The 25,087-nt window shown below is 40.5% G+C and overlaps 1 protein-coding gene and 1 non-coding gene across 9 annotated transcripts in view; both read left to right on the top strand.

Moving 5' to 3' along the window:
• LOC124178436 overlaps positions 1–25,087 on the top strand; it is a 134,091-nt gene that overhangs the window by 72,861 nt on the left and 36,143 nt on the right. For all 8 annotated transcript variants that reach the window (XM_046561759.1, XM_046561758.1, XM_046561757.1 and 5 more), the window contains one exon: positions 4,514–4,705. In XM_046561759.1, coding sequence (XP_046417715.1) covers positions 4,514–4,705 — 192 coding nt within the window. The remainder of the gene's footprint in view (positions 1–4,513; positions 4,706–25,087) is intronic.
• On the top strand, positions 2,923–2,994 carry Trnac-gca. Its single transcript has one exon. It is a non-coding gene; the product is annotated as a tRNA-Cys (tRNA).

Genomic DNA, 25,087 nt, shown 5'->3' with positions numbered 1-25,087 from the left:
CTCGTTAGAATAATCAACCTTTCAAGAATTGGTCCGGATTTTTTTTTTTTTTTTACCCATTTTTTACCTATATGGGTAAAAAATGTTCAATTGAACGCAAACTTGATCAATTACGCGATTCTAAAGCGCATTATGTTATATAAAAAAAACGCGACACTTGACATATTTTGCAATTTTTCACGATGAAATTATTTTACCCCGACCAAAAGCACCTTATATTTTACAGTGTTGTGTCGACTCGTACATACTTCTGTGCGAATCCTGTATACGGAAAACGTTCAATGCTCAATTGGCCAGCCGGCGGTCATGCTCTAGGCTCTACAGTGTCAAGCCGCTTATTCGCATATGGTATAAAATATACGTACATACCTATGCGTGTACATTTGGCCGCAGTGATTCTGAGATGGCTAATTTTTCGTTGAGTCTGTTACGTTGGCAATGCAGTCCGAAGCGCCAGCGGCAGCCGGCCGAGAAACAGACTCAACCCTTGTAAGCAAAGTCCAAAAATTCAAAATTCAATGTCACGCTTAAAAAGATTGTGTGCCTGCTTTGCGGCCGGCCGTCGGTGGCGCTGCGGAGCGATTCTGCATTACCAACGTAACCGACTCGTCGAAAAATCAGCCGTTTCACAATCACTGCGGCCAAGTGTACACCTAGGACCAGAAGCTGGGACAGGTATAGCAAACTGTACGTGGTAAAAGCGGGTATTAGATAACGCGTAGCAACGTGCAGTTCAGGCTGTCGAGGCCAGCCACACGCACCACAAGAAGGCCGAGGTGTCAATACGAGTGATTGTTGTGGCCGGCGGACGTTTTGTTGATTCGCACCGTTAGAAATATCCCCGCTTACGAGTGTACGTGCATCGGGTTGTAATTATTTATAGCTTTCTTTCGCGCTGTAATCCGATGCTCAAGTTTTGCTGTTTTCTTTGCGAAAGCTCCAATAAGCCGTCGAGACTCTTGCAGTTGAGCTGCTTTGTCTGAGCTGACGTTGCTGATTGCAATAAACATAAGTACTCCTCGTGCTGCTGCTGCTGCTGCTGCTGCGCTGCAGATGTTGCACTAAACGAGCGATTACGATACGCTTATGGCGTGGTTGGAAACTCGTTAGATAACAAGGCTGAACAGTAGCAAGACTCACGGTTCTGCTGGCCGTGAGTCAGGGTGATAAAAACGGACGGGCAAATCACGGAAGCGAATTGACTTCTTTGATTATTTGCAACATTCTTGTGAGTCGAATAAATGAACGAAAAGCAAAAAAAAAAAAAAACAACGGAAATTGGTATTTCTGGCACAATTGAAGAAAAAACAACGCATAACAAATGAAAAATCTCCGATTCTTTATATTTGGTACCCTATTTTATTATGGCTTGTAAAGTCTGGCAATAAATTGCTACCGTGGTTGAAATGGTAATTGAAGGTTTTTTGTGAACTGAAGGGATAATTTCTCCCCAAGATTGACGGCTCACTTTTAAAACTGTTGAGAGATCGTTGGATCTCGTTTGGAGCAGGAAACGTTGCCTGGAATAGCGGTGGAAAAAAAAGAGGCAACAACGTACAATTATGTTCTCTCTCGCTATTCCGAGGCGTCGTTTTGAGTTCTTTTTATTACACGTTTCTTACCTCGCCGGTCGAACTCAACTCACGATCGGCCCGTTTCACGTTGCCATTCATTTACGAAAAGTTTTCTCCTTTTCTCACTACATCAGGGATTTCACGTTTATTGTATATTACTTATAATATAACTTGTAGGAAACTTCTTTGTCAGGATGATTAAAAAAATCGATGCGTAAATATTCTAAGTAAGCTATGCAGCAATTCGATTTTAGATTATCAATCTCGTCAAAAAGTCTCGAAACAAAAAAATTGTGACACAACAGTTCAAAGTACGCGATTGAACTTGAATCTAAATTTCATAGTTAAAATCATATTTTCGTGACGTTATAGATAAGTTTTCGGATAACAAATCTGTGCTGAAAAATAGTTGGTTGTTAACAGCTTACGAAAGATTTCAAAATTGTATTACCATTACGTTAATTTGTTTTTTTATTGTTTAGCTATCATTACTTTTATTCTTACTATTTTGATGATAATAGCACGATCGTTGTCTGGCAATTTTGATAAATCGCATCTCACTCACACCGTAAATCAATAATCTACAAATAACCGATGAAAGTTTGTTTCTTTAGCACTTCAATCAGGATAGAGTAACCAAATCCTGTATAAAATCTTTAGAGGATATACGTAATGAACCGATTACGACTGTTTAGAAAATGTGGGAACGGCGTCATAATTCGTCTTATCGCTGATTTACGGAAAATTAATATCTTTTTTTTTTCAAATCGAGCTTCAATTTTAGATGTGTTAAAATAGTTAAATTAACCGGATTAACTGCAGTCACCTTTATTTCCTAATGTTCTTGTTATACCTTTTCAAGAACAGGTATATTCCACCCACGTGGCAATTCAGTGGCGGATTATTTACCGCTTCTAATTAAAGACAATGTAAAATTCAGTGTGATCATTTGCCGGCACGAATACGTTCCGAACCAATTTCAACGAACCAAGTGCCTCTGTAATCGACGGAACTTGGACACCGTCAACGTTGAAGTCTGCTGTACCGACGGCGGTTGTGCTAAACATTTACCTTGCTGACTGCCAGACAATTTTCCAGGCAGCGAGGTTAAATCGTGTCGGTACTAACCGCTGCCACCAGAGCGCAGCGCTCACGAGCAGCTCGTCGCCTTAAGCTTCCACGTACGATGTTATAAAGAATACGAAATTACCTAAAAAAATATTCAAAATATCTATTGTTATTCTTTATCCTCCAATACAACCATTTCTAATATTTGTGTGATTCTTTCATTCTTAATTTCGTTGCATGAATAGTATCTCACTCATAATATGTACATCATCTATCACTTGGGGATATAGCTCAGTGGTAGAGCATTCGACTGCAGATCGAGAGGTCCCCGGTTCAAACCCGGGTGTCCCCTCATACGATATTTTTTTTCAAGTTCTTAGACATTTGTTTTTTTGACGTTGCATTTCGAATAACTACAGAATTTTTCAGAAAATAAAAATACTGATTTTTCAGAAAAATTCATCACTTCATATTGTAGTTGTATTCTAGTCAAGCAAGAGATTAAACCTTTTCAATGTTTTTTTTTTCTCTTCAACTTATGCTTCTTTGTCGGAATTGTTATTTAATTGCTTTTTACAACGCGTAGTGAGATTATTTTTCATTTTCGTTCATTATTACCGAAATCTTGACCGAACTTCAAAAACGCTAGAATCTGTTTTTCTTCCGTACGTTATATCGATGTAATTTTTCCAGAGAAAGCGACTGCAAGTAAAGCCAAAAATCAATGAAATCTTTTCGTACTTTTTCTGCTCTCTATCCTGCCATGTCCTGTCTGGGTTTGTTCGATTCATGTGATCAAAATTGTTATACCGTTGTATTATAAGGTTCTTGAATTCAGAACACAAACAAGCGAACATCCACGATTGTCCAAAACAAATTCCTGCACGAATTCAACTCTTGCTGTAAATTGACAAGTCTATGATTTGCAAATGAAAATTGAATTACAGTTCAATTTCTCTTCATCGCGTTAGTAGAATGGATTACCTCATGCTCTCTACAATCAGTCGGGCGACAGTTATGACATGTATGTACGTATTAACAGCAATAATAATGGTAATACGTCTTTATTGAATCTCCCAGCATGGTGTATAACATAGAGACGTGACAAACAATAATTGGGTCCGTTGCAGGATCAAAGTGCAACACACGCAACCGGGCACAATGTTATCCTGGTACTTTACACGTATACGCGATTGTAAAAAAACATGCAAATGATGCAAGAAAAATAAAATGCTTCTTATTGTCGCTTCATCTGTGAAGAACAAAGCATCTACAAAAAATCATCATTTCAGGTTTCTTTCCACTCGTCGTCAGACTGTCGCACGTAAAATTGTATATACGGAAATACTTATGTATACCAAAGATAAGGTAGACGTCAATATAACCGAATCAATTCGTCATTCGGTTTTCCGTAGTCGCAAATAGAGGGATCGCATTACAATCGAGGTCAACGACTCTAATATCGGTGATAAAAATTGTAAACTAAACGGTAACTTTTAGTAATGCTGACATGAATCTTCGCGTAAATCAGAAATATACCGAGGTAGCGCCAAACGCAGGCCTCAATGTCGCATTAATTTACAAACGATAGGTTCAAGAATTTGCCAAATATTCACTCATATTGTTCACCGTTGACTATCAGACAGACATCTAAACATTTGGCTATCAACAACGTATTCGTTTCGTTTTTCATCTTTGCTATGTAACAATCACCGAAACAAACCTCAACTTGGGTGTCAATTCGTACCCTTAACTTTTTTTTTATGGGAATTTAGGATTATCGATGAGTTTGGTGTACGAATTAACACCCAAGTTGAGGGTTTCTTTCGTGAGGGATGATCTTCATTCAACATGTTTTCCCTTGTTTACAGATTAAAACCGAGCACGAGACCTCCGCCAAGAACTGCGGCAGCAGGACTACCGTCTGGTACTCGAAAAGAGCCACTCTTTCCACTTTTTGCCCCCAGAAAACCTCTTAACAAAAACGTTATCGGCCACAACAATAACAACAACAATAACAACAACAAGAACAATAACGTTACACGTTCAAGAAGCAAAGATAGGTAAGTTCCTTCTATACGATTTGATTCGTTTCAGTACCCTTGGATCGATTTCGAGATATGTTTAATCTTTCGACGTACGTGACAAATTCTTTTTTTTTTATTCACCATACGGAGACTCCCTCATTGAAATGTAAATCGATTTCGATCCGTGGGTCATATAAGAGCTTGAAAGCTTTGAACAGTTGAAGACTGATTACTGCAGATTACCGATAATTAGTGATTGGTCTAGATCTATTGGACTTACGAATTTCTCTATCTTTACTACTCAGTCGTTGTGCATAAGCTTCGTGTCTGCAGTAATTATAATGTTCGATTAATGGAATGGCACGAAGTTTCATTCATCAGCAGCGGATGCGTAATTGAGAGACTGCAGCAATAATTCAACAAGCACTGAACCCCCGTAAACAGAGCCGTGTTTTCGGTCACGTGGCAGATCTTACAGCACCGAGTCACCGATTAAATTAAAGTTTTAATTGTTTCAAGATCCGAAAAAATCATTGCAGCAATTACACAGATACTTTACGGATTGTTAAAACATTACGTTACAAGTATTGGAAATTGAAAGAGAAATCAACAAACGGAATACTAATTATCTGACGAAATACACGATTTCTACAATTCTGTTTGCGAATCGTTTTATAAAAGATTCTGCGGGACGAATTGGCGAGAGAACGAATTGAACCTTTCATAAAGTTCGACGAGACAGGGAGCCAGACAACATCATCATGCTGGTGTATGTATATAACAGAGATTTATGACCGTCGATCGATATTAATATACATTTGTTGGAATTAATTCTGTCTTATCTGTAACAACGAAGAGGACGATTATAATAAAGCAACTGACGTCTTTCTCGAGCGAATAAAAAAGAGAATGAGTAAACACCGAGCACAACTAACAATAGAAATAAAACAACTCTAATGTATTTCTCACTTCATAAATAATTGAGCGAAAATGTAATACATCAGTGAATGTTATTCGCTTCAGCTGACAGGGACATGCATGTAGCACATAGGAATGTAAAACGATAATACTAATGAACTTTTGCCTGTTAACGAAACTACCGATCGGCAACTTCACTTACGATTAGATAATTAGTTGACAATGAGTTGCTATCGTTAGCGCCATGAGAAATTATCGAGGGAAATTTCATTGTCGGTGTTGTTTTCAATTATTTTTATTTATTTATTGTTTTATTTTGTAAACGTTTGCTTATACCCGTCACTGAACTTGATTAGAGGAGTATTGACCTCATGATCCGACCGATCGTGTGGTCTTGGTCGTGGTCGTGGTCGTAGTCGTGGTCGGGAACTCACATTGACGATAACCTAGGCGCCTCGTCTGATGTCATCGAGCATTTCTGCCTCAATTTCATCTCGTAGAGAAACGTTTGTTGCAAATGCCTCGGCGACAAACGTATGTTATACATGTATAATTATACGCACCGTGTGTTTGTTATAAAGAATTTCAGTCGCGTAAATTCACGCAAATGTAATCTAGGCAAGCAATTTACATAATTGCTTACACGATAATTTCTTCACAATCCTTCCAATAAGCTGTGGCTGCACCTTTTTCGCGGTATTTCAATGACTCGCAATTAAGTCTCTGATATTAAACACGCGATATATTTGAGAAATTTTAGATCTCTCGCGCATTTTCTATGAAATTAATATCGTGTAGAGGATTGAACTTTGTTTCTGTTGTAGAATGGATTACTGATTTACGTGTTCCTTTTTTTTCATATCGAACTTTTATAGAATATTATTTATTGTGTTCCGAATATAATACTTCGAGATATGCAGAATATTATATTAGTCGTTGGGCACGTGTGCCAAAGAATGGAATACGGTACTGAAAAAATGAGATAACAGAGGAAGAGGGTGAAGAATAAGCGTGTATAACAAATAGTTAGCCCTGGTGACTAGTGTCAACGTACCGGCCTTTTCTCCAACACTTTCTCATCAATATGCTGTAAAAATTCTCAGCGACGCGTACGACGTATAAGTTTGCAAATTAAAAAAAAAAAACAAACAGAGTAATGAATAATATCATGGATGTTGCGTAACGTAAATTACAGCCATCAGTCAATGTGAATTGTCTGAAGCTCCGGAGGTGATAACTGTACCTAACGCGTTCAACTTGGCATTATGTACGTATGTACGTACCTACCTACTTGGTGAGCCGACAAAACGACTTACTATCGGAAAGAGAATCATGCGGTGAACGCATTCTGCGTATTTACCTCGGTTACAGCATCGCGTATCATGAGACGTTGAGCTCTCGAGTAAATTGAATGATATCACTGAAGTTTATCTTACGTCATTTAAAATTTTACTCTTCAACAAAGTCGAGAATGAGGTTGTGAGTCTCTCTTTAACAATAGACTCTCACGACTTCAACTCCTTTCCACAATGCAGAAACCCCGCATTAATTCTTGCAGTTCGCTATTTCCAGTGGTAACTGCAGCTGTTCTTCTGCGTTTTTGTTTGTTGCTATATGAAACAGGAAAAAATACCACCCCTCGATTGTTATTCAAAGTGTTGTACGTGTCTTCTGGTCCACCCTGTACGCTGTAGTCGCACGGATAGAAGTCGTTAGAAAGTCGTCAGTCACTTGATCATTAGAAAAGCAATCCGAATTCCCAACTGACCCAGTAATACTGATGGTTGAATGATGGATGATCTTGCTGCCGGTGGTAGTTTTGAAATCCGCATTGTTTCATTTTGTTACAATCACTATACACCTAACGTTCGTTGCGCAAGATGCGAGTACGTGGAATCGACGGTGAACATTATCTGATCAATGACGGTCAAAAAATCCGGTTATACGTCATACATAACACATATTTTCATGAATAGAAATGCTCAGGTATATGGGGCATTCCACTGCATCTCGAGCAAGGTTCTACAGAACGAAAAACATAATTGCGACTTTTTTCAGAATTTTTCGACCCAACGAATCTGAAGTATGATATAAAAACTCGAAAGAAAAACCCCCACTCTCTAACATCTGAAAATATTGAGAAAAATCTTATGGAATGTAGCAAAATTTTTGACAGCTATTAAAAGATGAAGATTTCATATCTTCAGAAGATAAATAAGAAAAATAAACAATCGTTATTATTCGAATGCATTTTTGGCATCGAAATGTATACAAAAATGTTCGTTCTTAATCATTATTTTTTTTTTTTTCATTTTTCCTATTTATCTTTTGAAATCATGAAATATCCATCTTCTAACAGATGTCAAAAATTTTGTTGTATTTCGTAAGATTATTGAGAATGTTTTCAAATTTTAGAAAGTAAGGGTTTTTGTTTCAGGTTTTTAAATCATGTTTCAGATATGCCGGGTCGTAAATTTCGGTATCAAAATTGAGATGGCGTTTTTTGTCATGTACTTTTATAAAAAAAAATATTATAAAGCCAATCTGACGATGAGACATCGACGTGGAATCTTGATCGAGATGTCACGGAATGCTCCGTATATATAGTGACATCTGTTGCATCACTGCAGATGGCGAAGCGTGCGAATAATGTGCGAGGTGAACGAACCAATGGTTAGTCTTATTGGCTTTTTCGCAACCTGTTTAGCAAATGATGAATAGTTCTAATCTATCCGTGACAATTTGGGAAACTACCGTGCAGCGGACAGCGCGTCAGTGTTCAAGACATGGAACGTTTACTTTGATGTTTCGTACTCGGGAATGATTGATGATCGTTCGTTGTCATTTCGCTCAATAGATTCGTAAACGGTAGAAATCGTCCTCCGATGGTTTCATTCTTGAATAACTGTCATTCCTCCGATCTTCGGTTGCTGCTGTGGCTGCTGTACAAGATGAATATATGCCGAAGGTTCTCTTCTTCATTTTGCTACGAAACCTCTCGTTCAAGGTCGCAATATGCACAGCAGAAAAGAAAGGGGGCAGCCTAGGGTCGCTGACCATATACGTAAAAACATACATGTATATACGCGAGTCACGAATTGACGAAGAGAGATCTTCTCTCGTCAAGAAACGACGTATTTTCTCATCATCTCCTAACGCTTGGAGTCGACACGTGTCCCGCCAAATAACGGCGGATCAAGATCCTCTCTTAATTACAGTCGCGCAGTTAGCTTTTGCCTTGCGTAAATAATTCATTAGAAGTCCGAGGGCAGCCATGTGGCAGTGACAACACCCGATTCGTTAAAATCCCTGCGACATGGAGAAACTTTTTTCTCCTCTTCTCGCCCATTGGAATATCGACACACTTCAGCCGCGTTGCTCGCTGCATCCGCTTCACTCCTGCGGTTGTAATTGCTCGGTGAACAATCAAAGAGTGGCACAAGAGTGTAACGAAGATTCCATTCACGGGGCAACCGTTTAATTGTGTAAGCGAGCAAGGCCAGGCATCGTCGGTCCTTCATTCGATTGCGACTTATCGTCAGTCGCACCAAGTTCACTAAACTCGCTGAACCGTACAAAAATGTCAAGTACGCAACCGTAACCATTGCTTACTAACGCATTTACGTGCAAGTGAAAGTCTGTATCCGAATACCGTGGGTATCCCAATGGAGCGGATACAAACGCCAATGCACACTCTTTGGGTGGTCCATCTAACGATACCTACATGACATACCGCACTTCTTGCGAATCTATCTTCATTTTGCTACTACAGCGGACCATTACTGAAACTCGCGTCAAAGTTACCTCCTTTACTCTGCATGGCGTATGAATTGTATCGACACTTTTTGTTTTGGTAAGCAACGTCCGGAAAGGAAACTGGTAAACTTGTGCTCTCACGCTAAAGCACTTCTCACTTTACGTAACTTGTTGAAATAATGCATGGAAAACGGTTCAAAGTTCAAACGTTTAACCTAGATGTGCCAATGACTGCAACTATTTGCGAAGCCGACCTGCCGTTGTCACATTTATTATTTTCCGACGATTAGCAGAGCTGTTTGAATTTGCGTAACTGCAACATTAACGGTGGTTACCAACAATTGGCAGGTTCCTGTGACCACAATTGGCTACGATTAGAGGCTGTTTTCCCGGTATTTGAAATCATCGTATAAGGCAAGGATGCTTCGAGCAATTGAGATAACCTCGACGTAAAGTTAATTACGTTGTGCCACATTCCGCCACTGTTCACGTGCTTAAATACAGATCACGGAATTCAATCGTAACTCTATAAATACAATTATCTCAATGTCCAAATCATCTTTAACTATACGGTTCAAAAAATACATCCTACCAATTCGCAGTGTGTAAACTGCGTTTGTAATCAGCCAGTACGCGTAATTAAAATGTTCCTTGCGCAGAAGTTACCATACGCTTCTTCCTTTCGCCATAATGTACAATTTACGAATAAAATTGTTCACGAACATGCGTGCGCTTTACGGGTACCTCTACCTCGGGCACACGATTCAGCCGAGTACCTAACTCGGAACGAATCATAATCCCGAAATAAGAAGATGCAAAATGCGACCAGCGTACCGAGGGAATTTCACACCTGACTGCACGGACTCGATGACGCACCGTGGGTATGATAACCCTTACCGCAACCACGGGTGCAGCGTATAATATCTGGCGCGTTTGAAAGCTCTTCTTGAAGGCTGGGTCTCTATATTCATGCCTGGTGTTTGCAGGCCGCGACTACCTTGTAGACGACCTCAGATACGTGGGCGACTCGGTCGCGGCGTAATCACGCCCACGCGACTTCCTTTTACGGTGGTCGTTGGTGATTAAGAACACCCCGTAAAATTGGCGCAAATCGTGTGCCGACGTACCCACGTGCTTGAAGCTCCGCTGTGTAAAGTTGCGCGAAAGTGTAAGTAAGATATATACTGTATGTAAATGCGATATCGACCGTGAGCAAACTTGTTCGAACCCCGGGGAAGCTGACGATGAGTGTTCAACCCATTGACAGCTTGTTTGGCGACAGCTGCATCGGGGCGTTGCGCAGTACTTGACCCCAGTCAGGAGAGAAACTCTGTACCGTCATCGCGTATTACGTTTACAACGCACAAATAGTACACCCTGTACGGTTTGCTTCGCTGCAGTGGATACTGGGGGTACTTTGGGTAATTCTCTGCTCGTTGTCGGACGTATGTAATCCATTGTTTCTGGTCGGATGTTCCGTATCCAAAACCGAATCACGAAAAAAGGCTCGAGATCGGGATGTTTCTACGCGAAAAAACGGGGACTGCTGATTTCGATTTTGATACCCAAGTTATGAGATTCGATACGACGGGTGAAACGAGAATTTAGAAGTTTTACGGATCTTTGTTTTTCAATCTGGGGTATGAAGAAGAAAATTACAGAGCTACTGATCCAATTTACAGGATGTACAAACGAACAAATTCCGTAAAATAAAAGTAAAATTCTAAATTCTGAATTCGGCATCGGAATTGAAAATGACAAAACGGTGGGTTCAATTATACTTTCAAGAACGAAACATCGCAAACTTACCAATCGTTTCTTTTTGACGTCTGAATAACGACGCTTTTCGAGTGATGTCTGATTTTTTTTTTCTTTGAACCAATGATTTTCAGCGTAATAAGACGACGTCGATGTTAGGACTAAAAATTGAACGAAACGCTTGTACCGTTTACTGAAGAAGGGTTATTTTCTTTCTAGTGAATCATGAATGTTTTTCAATTATAAAATGAAATGACTATTGGTAATATCCTATTAACCGAACGGTTTGCGGTTCTACGCTTCGCAGCATGAAGTGCATCTCTTGGTAAAATTTCATATTCCCTGTAGGCAGATAAAAATTTTATTTCTCTACACACCATTCGACCTCTTGGTTCTAACGTCTCGACTATCCAAGCGTTTCGCGTTACCGGGATGTCTATTAATTCTGGACACGTTCGCCAGACCCGTACGGACATCGATGCTTGAGAAACGAAGGCTCATCAAGTAACACGGAACCCGTGAGTTGTAGTTTTCTTCGGAGAATATGTGCCACAAAAAACATGAAAACATTTTATCGACAAGTTTGTATTCACAGCCGTTATGGGCATTCGAAAAATGTTTGTCTTTGGCTGCAGTGTTTGAAAAAAGAGATGAACCGTTTTTTAACTTCTCTTTTTGCAAGTACCGTAATATCTGTATTTGTTTTTTTTTTTTTTATTAATCATCGCAAGATTGCGCAATCGCGTGATTGCACGTGATAAAATGTGTTTTGAAATGTATTTCACGAATGGTCGCAAGTTCCGTTGGTTAACAACCGTGGAAAATGTCAATTCGCCAGCTTAACTTGCAACTCTTACAAGTACATAATACATAATCTTGGTAAGCGCAGCAGAGTTTTTAAAGAATGCAACCTGACCAGACGAACTCATTTCAGTCCACGTCCAATTTGATCCAACCTTCGTTGAATCTTGGCAAGAAAATGCGGTGCTAACCTAATTTCGAAGTGACGTACGGCCGAGAAAGCTAAAGCAACGAGATCACGGCCTCAGGGGTTATACGTATACATTTCGAGCAGGGATACTTTCAAGGACAGCTGCAGTTTATTGAGGGATTCTTTTAATATCCGCGTGTTTCATTTTCATACCTCTATCTCTTTGATCTAATTTCTAATTATAATATTGCACAGAAAAAAATGAATACTAGGCTGATAAAGCTCAAGCATATCGTATTATTATTGTGTGATCGGTCTGACGTAGCTAAATTTTTTCACGTAGCGTACAAGCAACAATCAGTTCGAGAGCATTGCTTGCCGAAAGGTTTGGCAGTGAGAGAGAAGCTAAACAGTTCTTACACCTCATTACATGTACCATTCATCGTAATGTCTATCACTTTACATACAATGCGATGTCGACCAAAAGTAGGAGGGTCGCGTTTCTAGCCAGGTCGTGCAGACTTTCTGGTTCTTCCAGTTCCGCAGGCATTTATAAATCCGATTTGGCTGGGCTCGAGGAAAAAAAAACCACGAGTCCTTTTCGTACTCTCGAATCTGGTTCCAGCAGAGAAGAGAGAATACGATATTTCCTGCTGGATCACATGCTTTAAGCCTTATGAAAACCTCAAGCCTTAATACCTTAATACTTAATTGTTGGCGAACTGTAAATCCTTTGCATATTTTGGTTAAAACCTAAACGAAACACGTAGCTCCGATTTCGTAACGACAAGATAGAGGGGAAAAAGCAACGCCCCGAATCAGTTTGGGCTGGAAATCATAAAATCTGTAACGAGCTACATGTTACTGAACTTTTTTTGTGGAAGGTATGTGTATAATCGACTGACTTATGTCATTCTAAGCTTCTGCATACGCGTCGCCTCCATCGTCAAAGGAAACGCTGTTATTACAGCTATCGACGATCAGGGAAATACGAGAAAAGAGGTCAGCTGGTAAAGACATCGCATGAAGATAAGGAAAAATGACAGGCTTGTTTCAGTCCGGAGTGATATGAAATGGTTCTTGTGCAATCCTTAGGTTACGTTACTTCTCTTTTCGCATCTTTTCTTCTCTTTCATTCGACTCGCTTCTCCCTCGCCCTCTTTACTCCCCGTATGCTGTGAGCTGTGGCGGTCTGCTTCTCGGCGATCCGATCCAGTCGCCTGCTGCATGGAAAGAAATCCAGTTTGTGCAAAAAAGAAACTGGTTTGACTCCGTCTGCAACTGAACACCATGGGCACCGCTAATATTCTCATCCTACAGAAAACCGGGTCCATTTTACACGGGGACGCAACCTTCTTCCAATCACTAATCGACACCTCAAAAACATTCAAGACTACAAATGTTCTCCATATAAACGATCCACAAATGACCCGGCACAGTTTCACATCTAGTTCTTGTTATTTTTTTTTTTTTTTTACCTTGTTCTATACGGCAGAGTTGGCTTATCTTTTTCAGTATATACATATTATACACGTGCGGAAGAAAATTGAAACACGTCTTGTATTTTATACAGGACATTTTTAAAACTATACGTAAACAAGGCTTCCCTTGCATTTACTAATGATAACGATGGCTCTTCAGCGAAGGTTGCGCACGCGTCTTTTCATCGCGTTTCAAGTCGTATGTATACCTGGTCACATGCGGTTCACGTTTCGAGAACCTTTAAATATTGACTCTGCCGATGGGAAAAAATGCCGCACATTCTACGGCTTTATTTCGTTCTCTTTCAGGACTTTGAACGGCTCTTCAGCTTATTGTTAGAAATTAACATTCGATACAACGCATTGGACATAACTGCAGTAACTTGATACCACAATCGTTTAATTGTCGATAAGGCACGCGCATCTTACCTCAAGGTTGCGCTTAATTTACGCAACAATGTCTTAATCTGGAGATGGATTCGAAGCCAAGAATTTTCTTTACAAACGTCCTAAAATCCGTGAGACACCATCCTACGGCTATTGTCACGCAACGCTTGCGACTATACGAATGACCCGCGGTACGGAATAGACAAGACTCGATCTAATCGCGAGTCGAAAATCGTGGCCGAAGATTTGTGCGCTTCGATCAGTACCTCACGAAGCATCGGAACCGTTGGTAAATGAAACGAAGCGACGACATCCATAACGTGTATTCTCCACAGACTTTGATCCACGTAATCAGCTCTGGATCGACGCGACGAAGGTTCCTCGCAATTTTTTATTCGCGACAACACACGACGTACTACGCAAAGTGCGACTCGAGGCTGATCTGCTCAGGTACACCGAGTCTAACAATAAGGGGCCCTTAGGGAGAATCCGAGAGGGGCCTACAGTGCAGCAGGGACAATCCTAATGGGAATTTGTGAGGGACTCGAGGAGAGGAGTCACACGGTGCACAAGCTCACGCACGTTCCTCCTCATCGTCTCAGGTACGAGGGCGACGAGATGAGGAGAATACGCGACGGACGGTGACCTCGATGTAACGTTATTTGTTGCACGGGGTGCGGGGAAGCACGCTACCGTAGCCTAAAGCGACGAACTTGGGCGTCGCTCGTTCGACGCTACCTTTGATACGAAGAAGATGATTGCGTTTTAGCCGACGCTTTCTAATAGCTTGAACTGTGAACTTTGAACTTGGTTACTTTTTTTTCACTACGGTTCAAGTGATTTTTCATCATTGATTTATCTTCTATATATTATCTTCGATCCACGTGGAAATTCGACGAGAATTCCACTACAGATGTACGACTATTTTATTGAGAAAATATCTTAGTGTCTTTGTCGATATTCGAAGATGTTGAGGAGATGAGACACGAAGAACAAAGAACCTGGGGTTGTTTTTTCAAGTCACACCTTTGGCAAACTACTCAGACTGATTAAGGATCACTTCGTTTACTCCAGTCAGGTCTATCACGATTTACTCAGAACAAATAAGTACACGGGTATAGAATTCTTATGGTACGTGTAGCGTTGAATCTTCGAAAACTACCCCACGTCGCTAAAATTACTTTTCATGTTATGGGAAACTTGTAGTAGAAAGTCACGATCGAGTTCAAATTCTTATTTACACTGATTCAATTTCTGACTTGTAATTTATATTTAAATATTTCCTCTGGCAAGGAAACACGATCTTAATTCATATAAACTTATCAGAAGTTTGCGACGGTTTTATTTCTATTACTCGAATATATACTCTCTCCCAAATCTTACAAGTATGAAAAAATCCGTCTTCGTACAAGGATTGTTTTATCACGGTAGATACCTACGTATCCATTGCCGTATTGTTTCGTTATATTGGCCGAGGTTGATTGCCTTGTCCGCAAGCTCGTCGAATTAAACCATAAAGGTGTTAAACCAGCCGTAGCAACTCTCCACCTGCGCAAAAACACGTATTTATAGGTAAGGCGAGTCAAGGTGTGTCGTATTCGTATTCCGCGTGCACGCGGTTTCAAGTCTTATCGTAGATCATTTATTTATTGGAATATCTGCCGAAGCATACGTGTTATATGTATGTGTCTAGATTACGTACGTATATGTTTACACAACTCGTCGGTACAACTTATCAATTGCGAACGAAGCTACGGTGGTAGATAACGTGGGTTATAAATCGTTTGCCAAATTTAGAAAAATTAAACGAATCAACAAAATTGTGAACAAGGCGCCCAACTGCTTGAAGTAAGAATTTAAATTCTTCTCAAAGTACGTTCGAGCAAACATTCACCGTAACGATGTGTTCGAGCTTAATTATGTTTGCGTTATATGCTACCGCTCATTTCACCTGCTCCTTAAAGTCGCGTAACTTTTGTCAATAACGAAATAATTTCTCAGCTTATGTTTATGGTAATGTACATATTCGCGTGAGCATGGATGGTGACTCGCGGTATGATGCAAGTGTAAGTGAAGTTCGTTGATTTCATTAATCGTTAATCGATCCGTGCCCGGTCACACAAAGTGCATACAAAACGGTCCAGGAAGGTAAAATTATAGGTGTAACACTTATTGAAAATATACGCTGGAGGCATTTACGATTTAAATACACAAATGTTTTCATCTGAATTTTTTGGTGCATGGATACGTAGAGAAAATTCTTCATCTTGCCGTAAGTAAAGTTTCGAATCTTGAAGCATTGAATTGAGAAGGAATAAAATGGTTTCAACCAGTTTCAATATAACATATGGACACTGTATGCCCAAAATAAGGTATATAAACTTCTTGAAATGGACACTCAATTTCAACGATGACAAACACAATGCTTAATTTCGCGTGTGGGACAAAGTTGAGTTTTTCTTTTCTCATCGGGAATCTGTTTACAGATAATTTCCCAGTATTCTACCCACACAATAATTCAACACGAGCCTTACAGCCAATTTATTGTTGGCGTTTCTTATTAAAACGTGTCGTCAAGAATCAACTGGTTCCTTTCACAAGGTTTGCAATAAACCGCATGCATGATACCCAGCACGGGTTCGACATGGCTGCAAATTGAATAGGTTTACGTCGACTGTCTTGTCGATACTGCGATAACGTGCGACAAATAAGTTATTCACGTAACAGCAATAATTTATCCATTGCCGTTTATAGTGTTCTGCGGTGCGAGTGGAATTTGGCAAAATTGTAAAATACTCCGACGATTTAGTTACGTTATAAATGCTTTTCCCATCTAACGGAACTTCATAGCATTCTGAAAATTAAGTTACGACCGAGTTACGGATCATCGGAAATTGATAGAAATTATCCACATCGTACACGTTTTTTTTTATCAAACTCTCTTCGTGTGGTAAAATTGAAACAAATCATTCGAAAAAGAACGGATAGTATAATACAAAAACTCCATGATATACTGGTCTCCTTGGCATTTCCGACGGTAAGTTCCTTCCGCTCAGCTCAATGAATAAATACATTCTCTCGCCGGAAATGAAAGAAAACAGGAAACATTTTTATAATCGCTATTTCTGAACCGGACGCTTCAAGCAGACGACCTACTAAAATTCCAAACAGCATGTATGACCCACATTATTTTTACTCGCGTACCGACATACGTCTAAATATGCACGTTCACACATGCAAATGCTACCTACATTGCCTACGTAAGATACCCTACCTTTGTCTCATTGTCTTCGCAATGCCACGGTGAGGTTTAATCAGAGTCTGGTTCATTGCACTTATATTATACCCGTTGGACAATCACGTGACTACCAGAGCGTGTTGGGCCAAATTGGTAGTCTTTGTTTTCCATTTAGACAGTCGTCCTGATCCCGGATTTAAATGTCACTCCGCAGACACTTGGTCGGTCCATAATGCTTCGGAAGAAGTAAGGTTTCAGGTTCGTCGTGCACGGTGCCTCGCAATCTGTGGAATTGACATCACGAAACCAATTAGCATTATAGCTTCGCGGAGAAGTATTTTCACTCTTAATACGTCGGTCAACTTTACAGATAAAACGTATCTTAACCACTTTTCTGCTGCGTCATCTCGAAGAATAATTTCCTGAATCAGATATCGTCTTGGCTATGCGATCGAATCAATCGTGAGCCAGGTTCTGCGCCATCATCTAGTGATAAGTGGGTATGCATGATGGTACGGTGTGCTCGACTCCGCTATCAGATCGCACCGATAGATCGTATATTCAAATTGTTCTTCGTTGTACGTCGTCGCAGGCCTCGAGTAGAAGAGGCAACTTTGAATATATCGCCAAATCGACTCGCAGACCTGTGTGTGTGCGATGTAAATTGTGGGTCGTGCGCGTAATGGAGAAGTAATTGTATTGAAATTCGTTTCATTTACATTAACGGAACGATCATTGACGTACTGCTCGTGAAAATGATGGGCGAAACACCGAGGTGCGCTCATAGTTTATTCAGAAGTATTACTCTTCGGTCTAACAATCTCAATACTGCTGAAATATTTCGAGCAGGAACGAAAGAATTTCCTAAACGATGAGACGGATATTTCTCTTGGACCGTGGCAATGGACTCAGTTCGCGTTATAGTTGCTTTAAATCCGTTATTAAATTTTGTTCTTTTAATTGTTGGTGAAAAATATCGAAGTAAGTATCGACAAAACTCTTTGACTAATTATATCATACTCTACCTTTTATTCCGTATGAAAACAAGGTCATCTTAGATACAATGAGAAACTTTTTATTATCCTAAAAATTTGAACAAACAAACTGTAGAATATGTGGAAACAAATTTTGAAGGTCTGCTGCAATCCTGAATCGTATAAATATCTCTTCCATATGATAATATTCTTTGATGCCAAATGCGTAGGTAGCGTTCTAGTGAATGATACATCGTGCATTAACCCAGCATTCTACTTTGCTGTTTATAGCAGACAATGGGCAAAAGAGGCCTTGGCAATACCGTCTTTAAAACGAAGGAACGAAGACCCTGAAATTCGAACGACGAACGAAGTTAAACAAAGTTCGTTCACTACGCTGTATTCACTTACTGCAGTATTTTCAGCTCAATCTCGGTGTCACAATAAAATTAAGCACTGCGTGATGCCGAGTTACGTGGGAAGTTTATGTAATATGTAAAGTCTTCTTCACGATGCAAATGTGCGAAGGATAATCTCGGTTACGTAGGATGCGGAGAAAATTGCGAAAATCTAGACATTGTTTGTTAATTAGCAAACTCTCATGTTAACCGACGATAAAGAGATGCTGCAGTCGACCTTTCCGTGCCTCGCGTGTATTTTGGCCCTGATACTCTCTCGCATGCGGTTGTTTTCAACTTTCTTTCAGTTGTGTTCTACACTTCGGAAGCCACATGGTAGTGCTGAATCCAATCAGTTGAATGCTTTTTTTTTTTCTTTATTACTTGTAATTCAAATTATTGACGCGAATGAAACTTCAAACATATTTTTTCCATTTCGAATGAAAAGCATTCTTGGATGTCACTTATTGGTACGATTGCATCAAGATTTTCCGTACGACGAATGATTGATGACTGATGAGAAGTGGGTACTTTTCTGAAAAACAAGTAGAGAAATTGAATTTGAAACCGATTGTATTTGTTCCGTATTAGGCGACGACGAATTTTGAGCCCAGCTGCTCTGGTACTGATACCTCAAGTTCCTGTAAATTGCAGTGAGAGAACTAATATCCTGATTGTGAAGTTAAACCGACGTTTACGGTCTTGAAATATAAAGATCGTTTATTCGGAGAGAACGAATTCCTATTCTGACAATGATATTCGTGATCCTGGACAAAACAACCTAGTATACTCACACGGAGTGGATGAAGTCAGTGGTCCTTAAGGGCACCAGGTGTTCCCAGCTAGCGCGTTATCGTCATAGATACATACCGTTACAAATTCGTAGTGTCGAAGAAACTAGAAAGTCATTTCCTTTTGGTCTGGGTCACCACCGAACGTCGAGTCAGCTTCGTCTCATCTTTCTTAGGCTCTTCCTTATTAATTGAGCATCAATAATCACTACCGACAGTGTCTCGTGTTCAGAGATGCATAAAACGCAAAGACCTCACCGGCAGCTTTTACCCGATACGTCTACCTACCTGATTCTCATAATGCCGCTGAGAATTTCATCGAGTAAACAAAACCTCGCTTCGTCTCGTCACGAGCAGAAGCAAGACGTCAGAGAATCATTCCGGTTCTGACCGAGAGTGATGTTTCGATCATTCGTTAATATGAATTATTATCGCGTGATTGTATATCCACCAGCGTTTTCCAATTCGCAAGTTGTATATGCCGATCAATTACTAATACAGCGATCTGTAATAGCCGAGAGGATAAAATTATGCGATAGAAATTATTCATCGCCGCGTCACCCGATGGATTTCTGATCTGTGGTAATCTCAGTAATGTAGAGGTATACGGGACGTGGATATTTTCTTCTGTAGCTGATTCTAGCTTCCAACTACACGGACACTTGCAGCTTCATTCGATTCGCTTATCTTGGTTCGTGAATAATGATCAGATGTGCTTCTGCCGCTATGTGTCTAATAAATATCTCGAGCGGATCCCGGCAGGGGTAAATGTCAGTCGAACCTATGAATCAATAGCCGTACTCGTTTGCAAACGATGATTGTCTCACGTTTTACCTTTGCGCAAATACGTACTCTTGCATCCGACGATTAAAAACCTTGAGATCAATGGAACTTTTCGATATTTTTCGCGCACGAATTTCGATATCGTGGTATCCCGATACCCTGTAGCCTGAATCTCTCAACCTAGGTCATTCACCGGTCGTCGTATAACGAGAGCTAGAGCAACGGATGACGGAAATAAAACAGACCAGGGTAGTAAGTAGGATAAGTAAGACAAGGTGAACGGTAAATATTTCAGAAAAGAACTAGGCACGATGTTTGTTTGACAAATGCACTCGCGTACACGTGCTTTTATAAATATTCTATGCAAACCATACCGTTCTGCTGGCATTTGCTGGCATTTATTACAGTATAAGTGCAGTTAGTCGTAATTGGGAAGCAAACACGCATGTACCGTATAAAAGAGAACCGCTTACGGAGAGTCTTCTTACGAAGCGGTAGTATAGTTACACGATCTCTTGACCCCGTTTCGCCACTCGTTTTTTCCCCTATAAAACTCACCGTCCACCAATATCGCCACCGCTCGTGTTCCGGTCACAGTTATTGTACTTTGCTGCTCTATGCTCTCGGACTGCTGCACCGTCTCGCCTTTCAGCGTAATCGCAAATCCGCGGTTGAAATCTTATTTACCAAAGCCATTGTTCCTTGGGTCACGTACCAGTCTTCGAACGCATCTCGACAAGTCTAACTGGATCCGTTAAGATTAGATACCGATTCTTACGTCAAAGTCAACGTGACAGTTTCATCGCGTTTGCGTCTTTGCGTCTTCGATTTTTTTTTTTTTTCCCTTCTCATTCTCATTTTTTGCTAATCTGCAGACTCCAAAATACTGTAACGGTTAGGAACGCCTGACCAATGTGATATTGTAACGTGTTTCACCGCAGAATCCATTTCTGTTAATTTCTTTTTCTTAGATTTTTCATTCTCGTGCAAGAACAGAGCGCCCATTGTAACTGTGCCACAGGGAACCGAGCATACTACACGCCAACATGTGCTGTATAAAAACGGGTACCCATGTGTAACGCATTTAAGGAGCGGAACCGTCTTCTTCAATGGCTCAACTCTGAACTGTAGTCATCAGAGTGATAATGATGATGATGACTATGATTATAGTGAGCACAGTATGGCAACTGTTGACGCCGGTTGTTTTTTTTTTTCTTTTATAGTAATGCAGTACCGTCTTGGAAGCGTTATTGTTATATTCTCTATCTTGTGAAACGCGGAATTGGTAAACATGTTGGATTTTCGTCGTACTTCACACGGAATCGAGCTGTTCAGTTATAAAATCCCGACATTAACCCAGCCACGTCAAAAACGTGACGCGCGCTGCTACGCCTGCAGTAAAAGCGTTGCCGCAGACATTATTGGACGACGACCAAAAAGGATGATCGTATCTGCAAATTTGTCAAAGGAAGTGAAAGAATAATCGCGTCTCACAGTTAAGGTTGACGAAACTGGGGTGATGATAAATTTCGTGAAAACATTACATTCTTGCGGGTGTTAGAACGTGGTTGGAATAAAATGTTCTTGAGATCAATGTCACGATATAATTGTTTTCACCCAATGTGTGTTGAAAATTTTGAACAACGAATTCGGTATGCTTATGAATTTGACATTTCATCATCGTGCGTTCACGCGCACCGAAGAATCGAATGATGGTCCATATTATCTGGTCGTGTATTATAGCACGTGGAGTTCTGACGATTCGGCATTAGCTACTATCTGTTTATCGACCGTTAAAATTTCGCACGATGTAGAACTTGAATCCTAAATCGCCAATCATCACTCGAGTAAAATCCAAAGTCTACACGGTAGCTGATACCTCGTACCGTTAATTTTTCTCACAGTCCAGGCGTATGCTCGATGCTCACAGAGTGTGAACACACGTTCTGCCACACTTATATTCCTGCACGACACGTTCATATATGTAGGCGACAACTATGGGTATGCATCGGTGCGTGCGTGTATGCAGGCGAGGATCGGTCAGCGGCCCGACAAACACACGAAGCATAAAACTTGACCTCAAGTATATAACAAAAGTTGCGCCAACTCGTCACAGCAGTTCTAATTCTAACGAGGGACGGCTTTTTGCTACCCGGAATTATACGCGTGGGTTACGTCAGGCCAAAAAGCTCGCGTGTCGTCCTACTGTAATTACCAATCATTCCGTAGAGTCCAGTCACGGTGAAAATTATGGAACTTTTTGCTGACGTTGAACCTGAAAACGTGATCTCGTGGTTATACGTTATTAGTTGTAATTTCGATCATATACATAAAGTCAGGCATGTGCAATTATGGTTGTTTTTTTTACTTATTATTATTAATCGATACCCGGACCACTCGGAAAGCTTTGAGTTTTATCCACCCATTTGTATTCATTTTTTACGCAAAATGAGGTACAAATCTAGTTTATCCAATGCATTTTTTCGTTCCAATTTTGTTTCGAATCGTTAACGATGCTCCGAGCGTTGCGGAAAATACCCCGTTGTCATTAATATAGGAGGCAGGTATGCTGCAAATGTGATGAAAAGCTGCAGGTTTCACTAGCCGAGTGCCCGCCGAGACTGGCGTAAATTCTACTCCAGGCTCGGATTATTAATTACCGGGTAGTAGTGGGTATAAGGTTTGATATAGCCACCTGCACCGTTCCCATTGCGGTAATCGTTTTATACCTCCCTATGCTGGAAAGAATGTAACCGGTTCTGATGTCTCCTAAGCACCTTGCTCTCAGAAACACTTCCTTGTATTTTACCGATCGTGAAGAACGAATCCGACTCCTCGCGCTTTGTCAGGAGCAAACGATCAACGACAAAGTGGTCAAAAGTACGATGTTCAGTCGGTAATAAAACAAGAATAAATATTCCTCGGAATTCAGAAACCGAAATGTGAAACGGTTTGCCTGATATCCGAATATCATTACGACGATGGCGTGAGATGTTTCGTACCATGACAACCCCGTTCTTAGAACAAGTCACCAATCTGAACATTATTGAAAATATTTGTATCTAATCAGAGTTATTCGTATAATGATGAAAGAGTGTACCTAACGCTGAATAACAATGCTGTTCCTCGTTATTATCTAATTAATATTCGCGACTTCGTCTAATTGTCTAGGATTCTTATGCAGGCCTGATCAACGTGTCGACTAAATGCATCTTTTAAACCGCGTCGCATCCTCTTCGAAATGTGCACCGCATACGTAACGCCTGGCGTATTATCCGTCTCTTGGTTTTTCTGACAACGTCATACGTCGCGTGTCTCACTCTACATACTGTATACATGTGTACCCTATCCCTTCCCGCCCCCAGTCCTACGAACGTCTTAAGTCCTGGTTGACACAAAGAGTCAATTGACAAAACTACTCGCACCAACTGAACCAAGTCGTCCGGACGAATGGGCCTCTTTTTTTTTGTACTTGTCGTTAATTTTGGTTCAACCGGCACGTCGTCGGCTGGGCCCTGTTAAGTCATTACTTCAGCTAACGTTAGCTTATCGTTAGCATCCTTGAATTGTTGCGGAGTCACAGATAATTGAACGGACATTAACGCTAGGCGAACAATCTAAGGCCGTGTATCATTTCGTACGGCCTTAATACCCACAAGGCTCCGAATCAGATTTTTTTGGTTCAATCAAAAACAGGCTTCTGGAAGTTTCGCATTTATTCTGATTCCGGTATCAAGTTTGTGCGGTAAAACATCCTCCGGAACGTCTACCTGCTGTGTTAAAATATCACAGTAAGAAACGAATAGCAACAAAAATTATGAAAATTCCAAGAGATTTCGTCAGCTGAACATCGACCTCACCCACCACATTTACAATGGCCTGTGAGATTTCGTTTTGGAAACGGTCGAACATGATAGTCCACAAACCTTGTTAAAATGTCAGTAGAAACACGTGTGTAAATGTATGCATACTTAAATGCATTATTCCGATCGCTTTCGTTCGGGAACACTGCAAGTATCAAAGCAGTCTACACCGTATACTCGTATTGAGGTAGAAGATGTTTGAATTCTTTAAAAATTCTACCGAGCTATAATCTGTCCATCTCCATCACTCCGTCGATCCACGCGTGTACGTACAGTATAAGCGTCAAAGTTAGGTATGTAACAGATTTTCGGCTGCTCACTATAAAAGATTTATACAGAAAAAGAAGCTTGCCCCAAGTATTCAGAATCGTTTGAAACTTTCTAGTCTATCAGATGTATTATTTTTATTTATTTTTTTTCTCTTCTTTCAAAAAATAACTTCTTCGGTCAAATTGGAGGATCAACTTATCTACGTACGGTTTTCGAGTCGATCCCAGGATGATTACGCGAAGCTGCGATTAAAGATAATTCTGACTACTGTGTCGCGGCGCACTTTTACCATTCCGAAAATAACGCGTGACAGAATACCTCAGGACTTATAACATCGCGACGGAAATGGATTTTGCATTTTACTTTTTCGTTCTGCACTTGGCATATTGCCGGTTCCTTGGAGCGAAAAATTATCATGCTGACATGCATGTACCGGTAATGTATACGATACGTTGATAATAATACACTGAGAGAGTCGAAAACTAAAAGACTTTGGACCGATTAGATTCGGTACGCCATGGTATTAGTCCCTTTGAGTTATGCAGGTTATCTCTCGGGCATTTGCTGGCAATCAGGGTGAGACGGTTGACTTGCCGGAGCGGTGAGCTGCTTTGTAGAAAATTTTCTCCTCCACATGCGATGACGCAAGTTTTTTTTTATTGTTTTTTTTTTTTTTTTTGGTGTGTCTTGTTTTTGAGCGTCGAATTACGATAAGAATGAAATTGCTCGTGCAAGATAAAAGCGTCGTTATAGTATTCCGCGAAGTTATACATATTTACAGTGATGTGGTTGGCACGCCGAGACCTGATCGCACCCGAAATACGTATCTGTAAACAGGCGTACGTTTCAAACGTGCTTATAATTCGCGGT

This window comes from Neodiprion fabricii, chromosome 3 (assembly GCF_021155785.1).
Source record: "Neodiprion fabricii isolate iyNeoFabr1 chromosome 3, iyNeoFabr1.1, whole genome shotgun sequence".
Taxonomy (NCBI): Eukaryota; Metazoa; Arthropoda; class Insecta; order Hymenoptera; family Diprionidae; genus Neodiprion; species Neodiprion fabricii.
The sequence above is the reverse complement of the archived record's forward strand: the minus strand, read 5'-3'. Positions and strand labels throughout refer to the sequence as shown.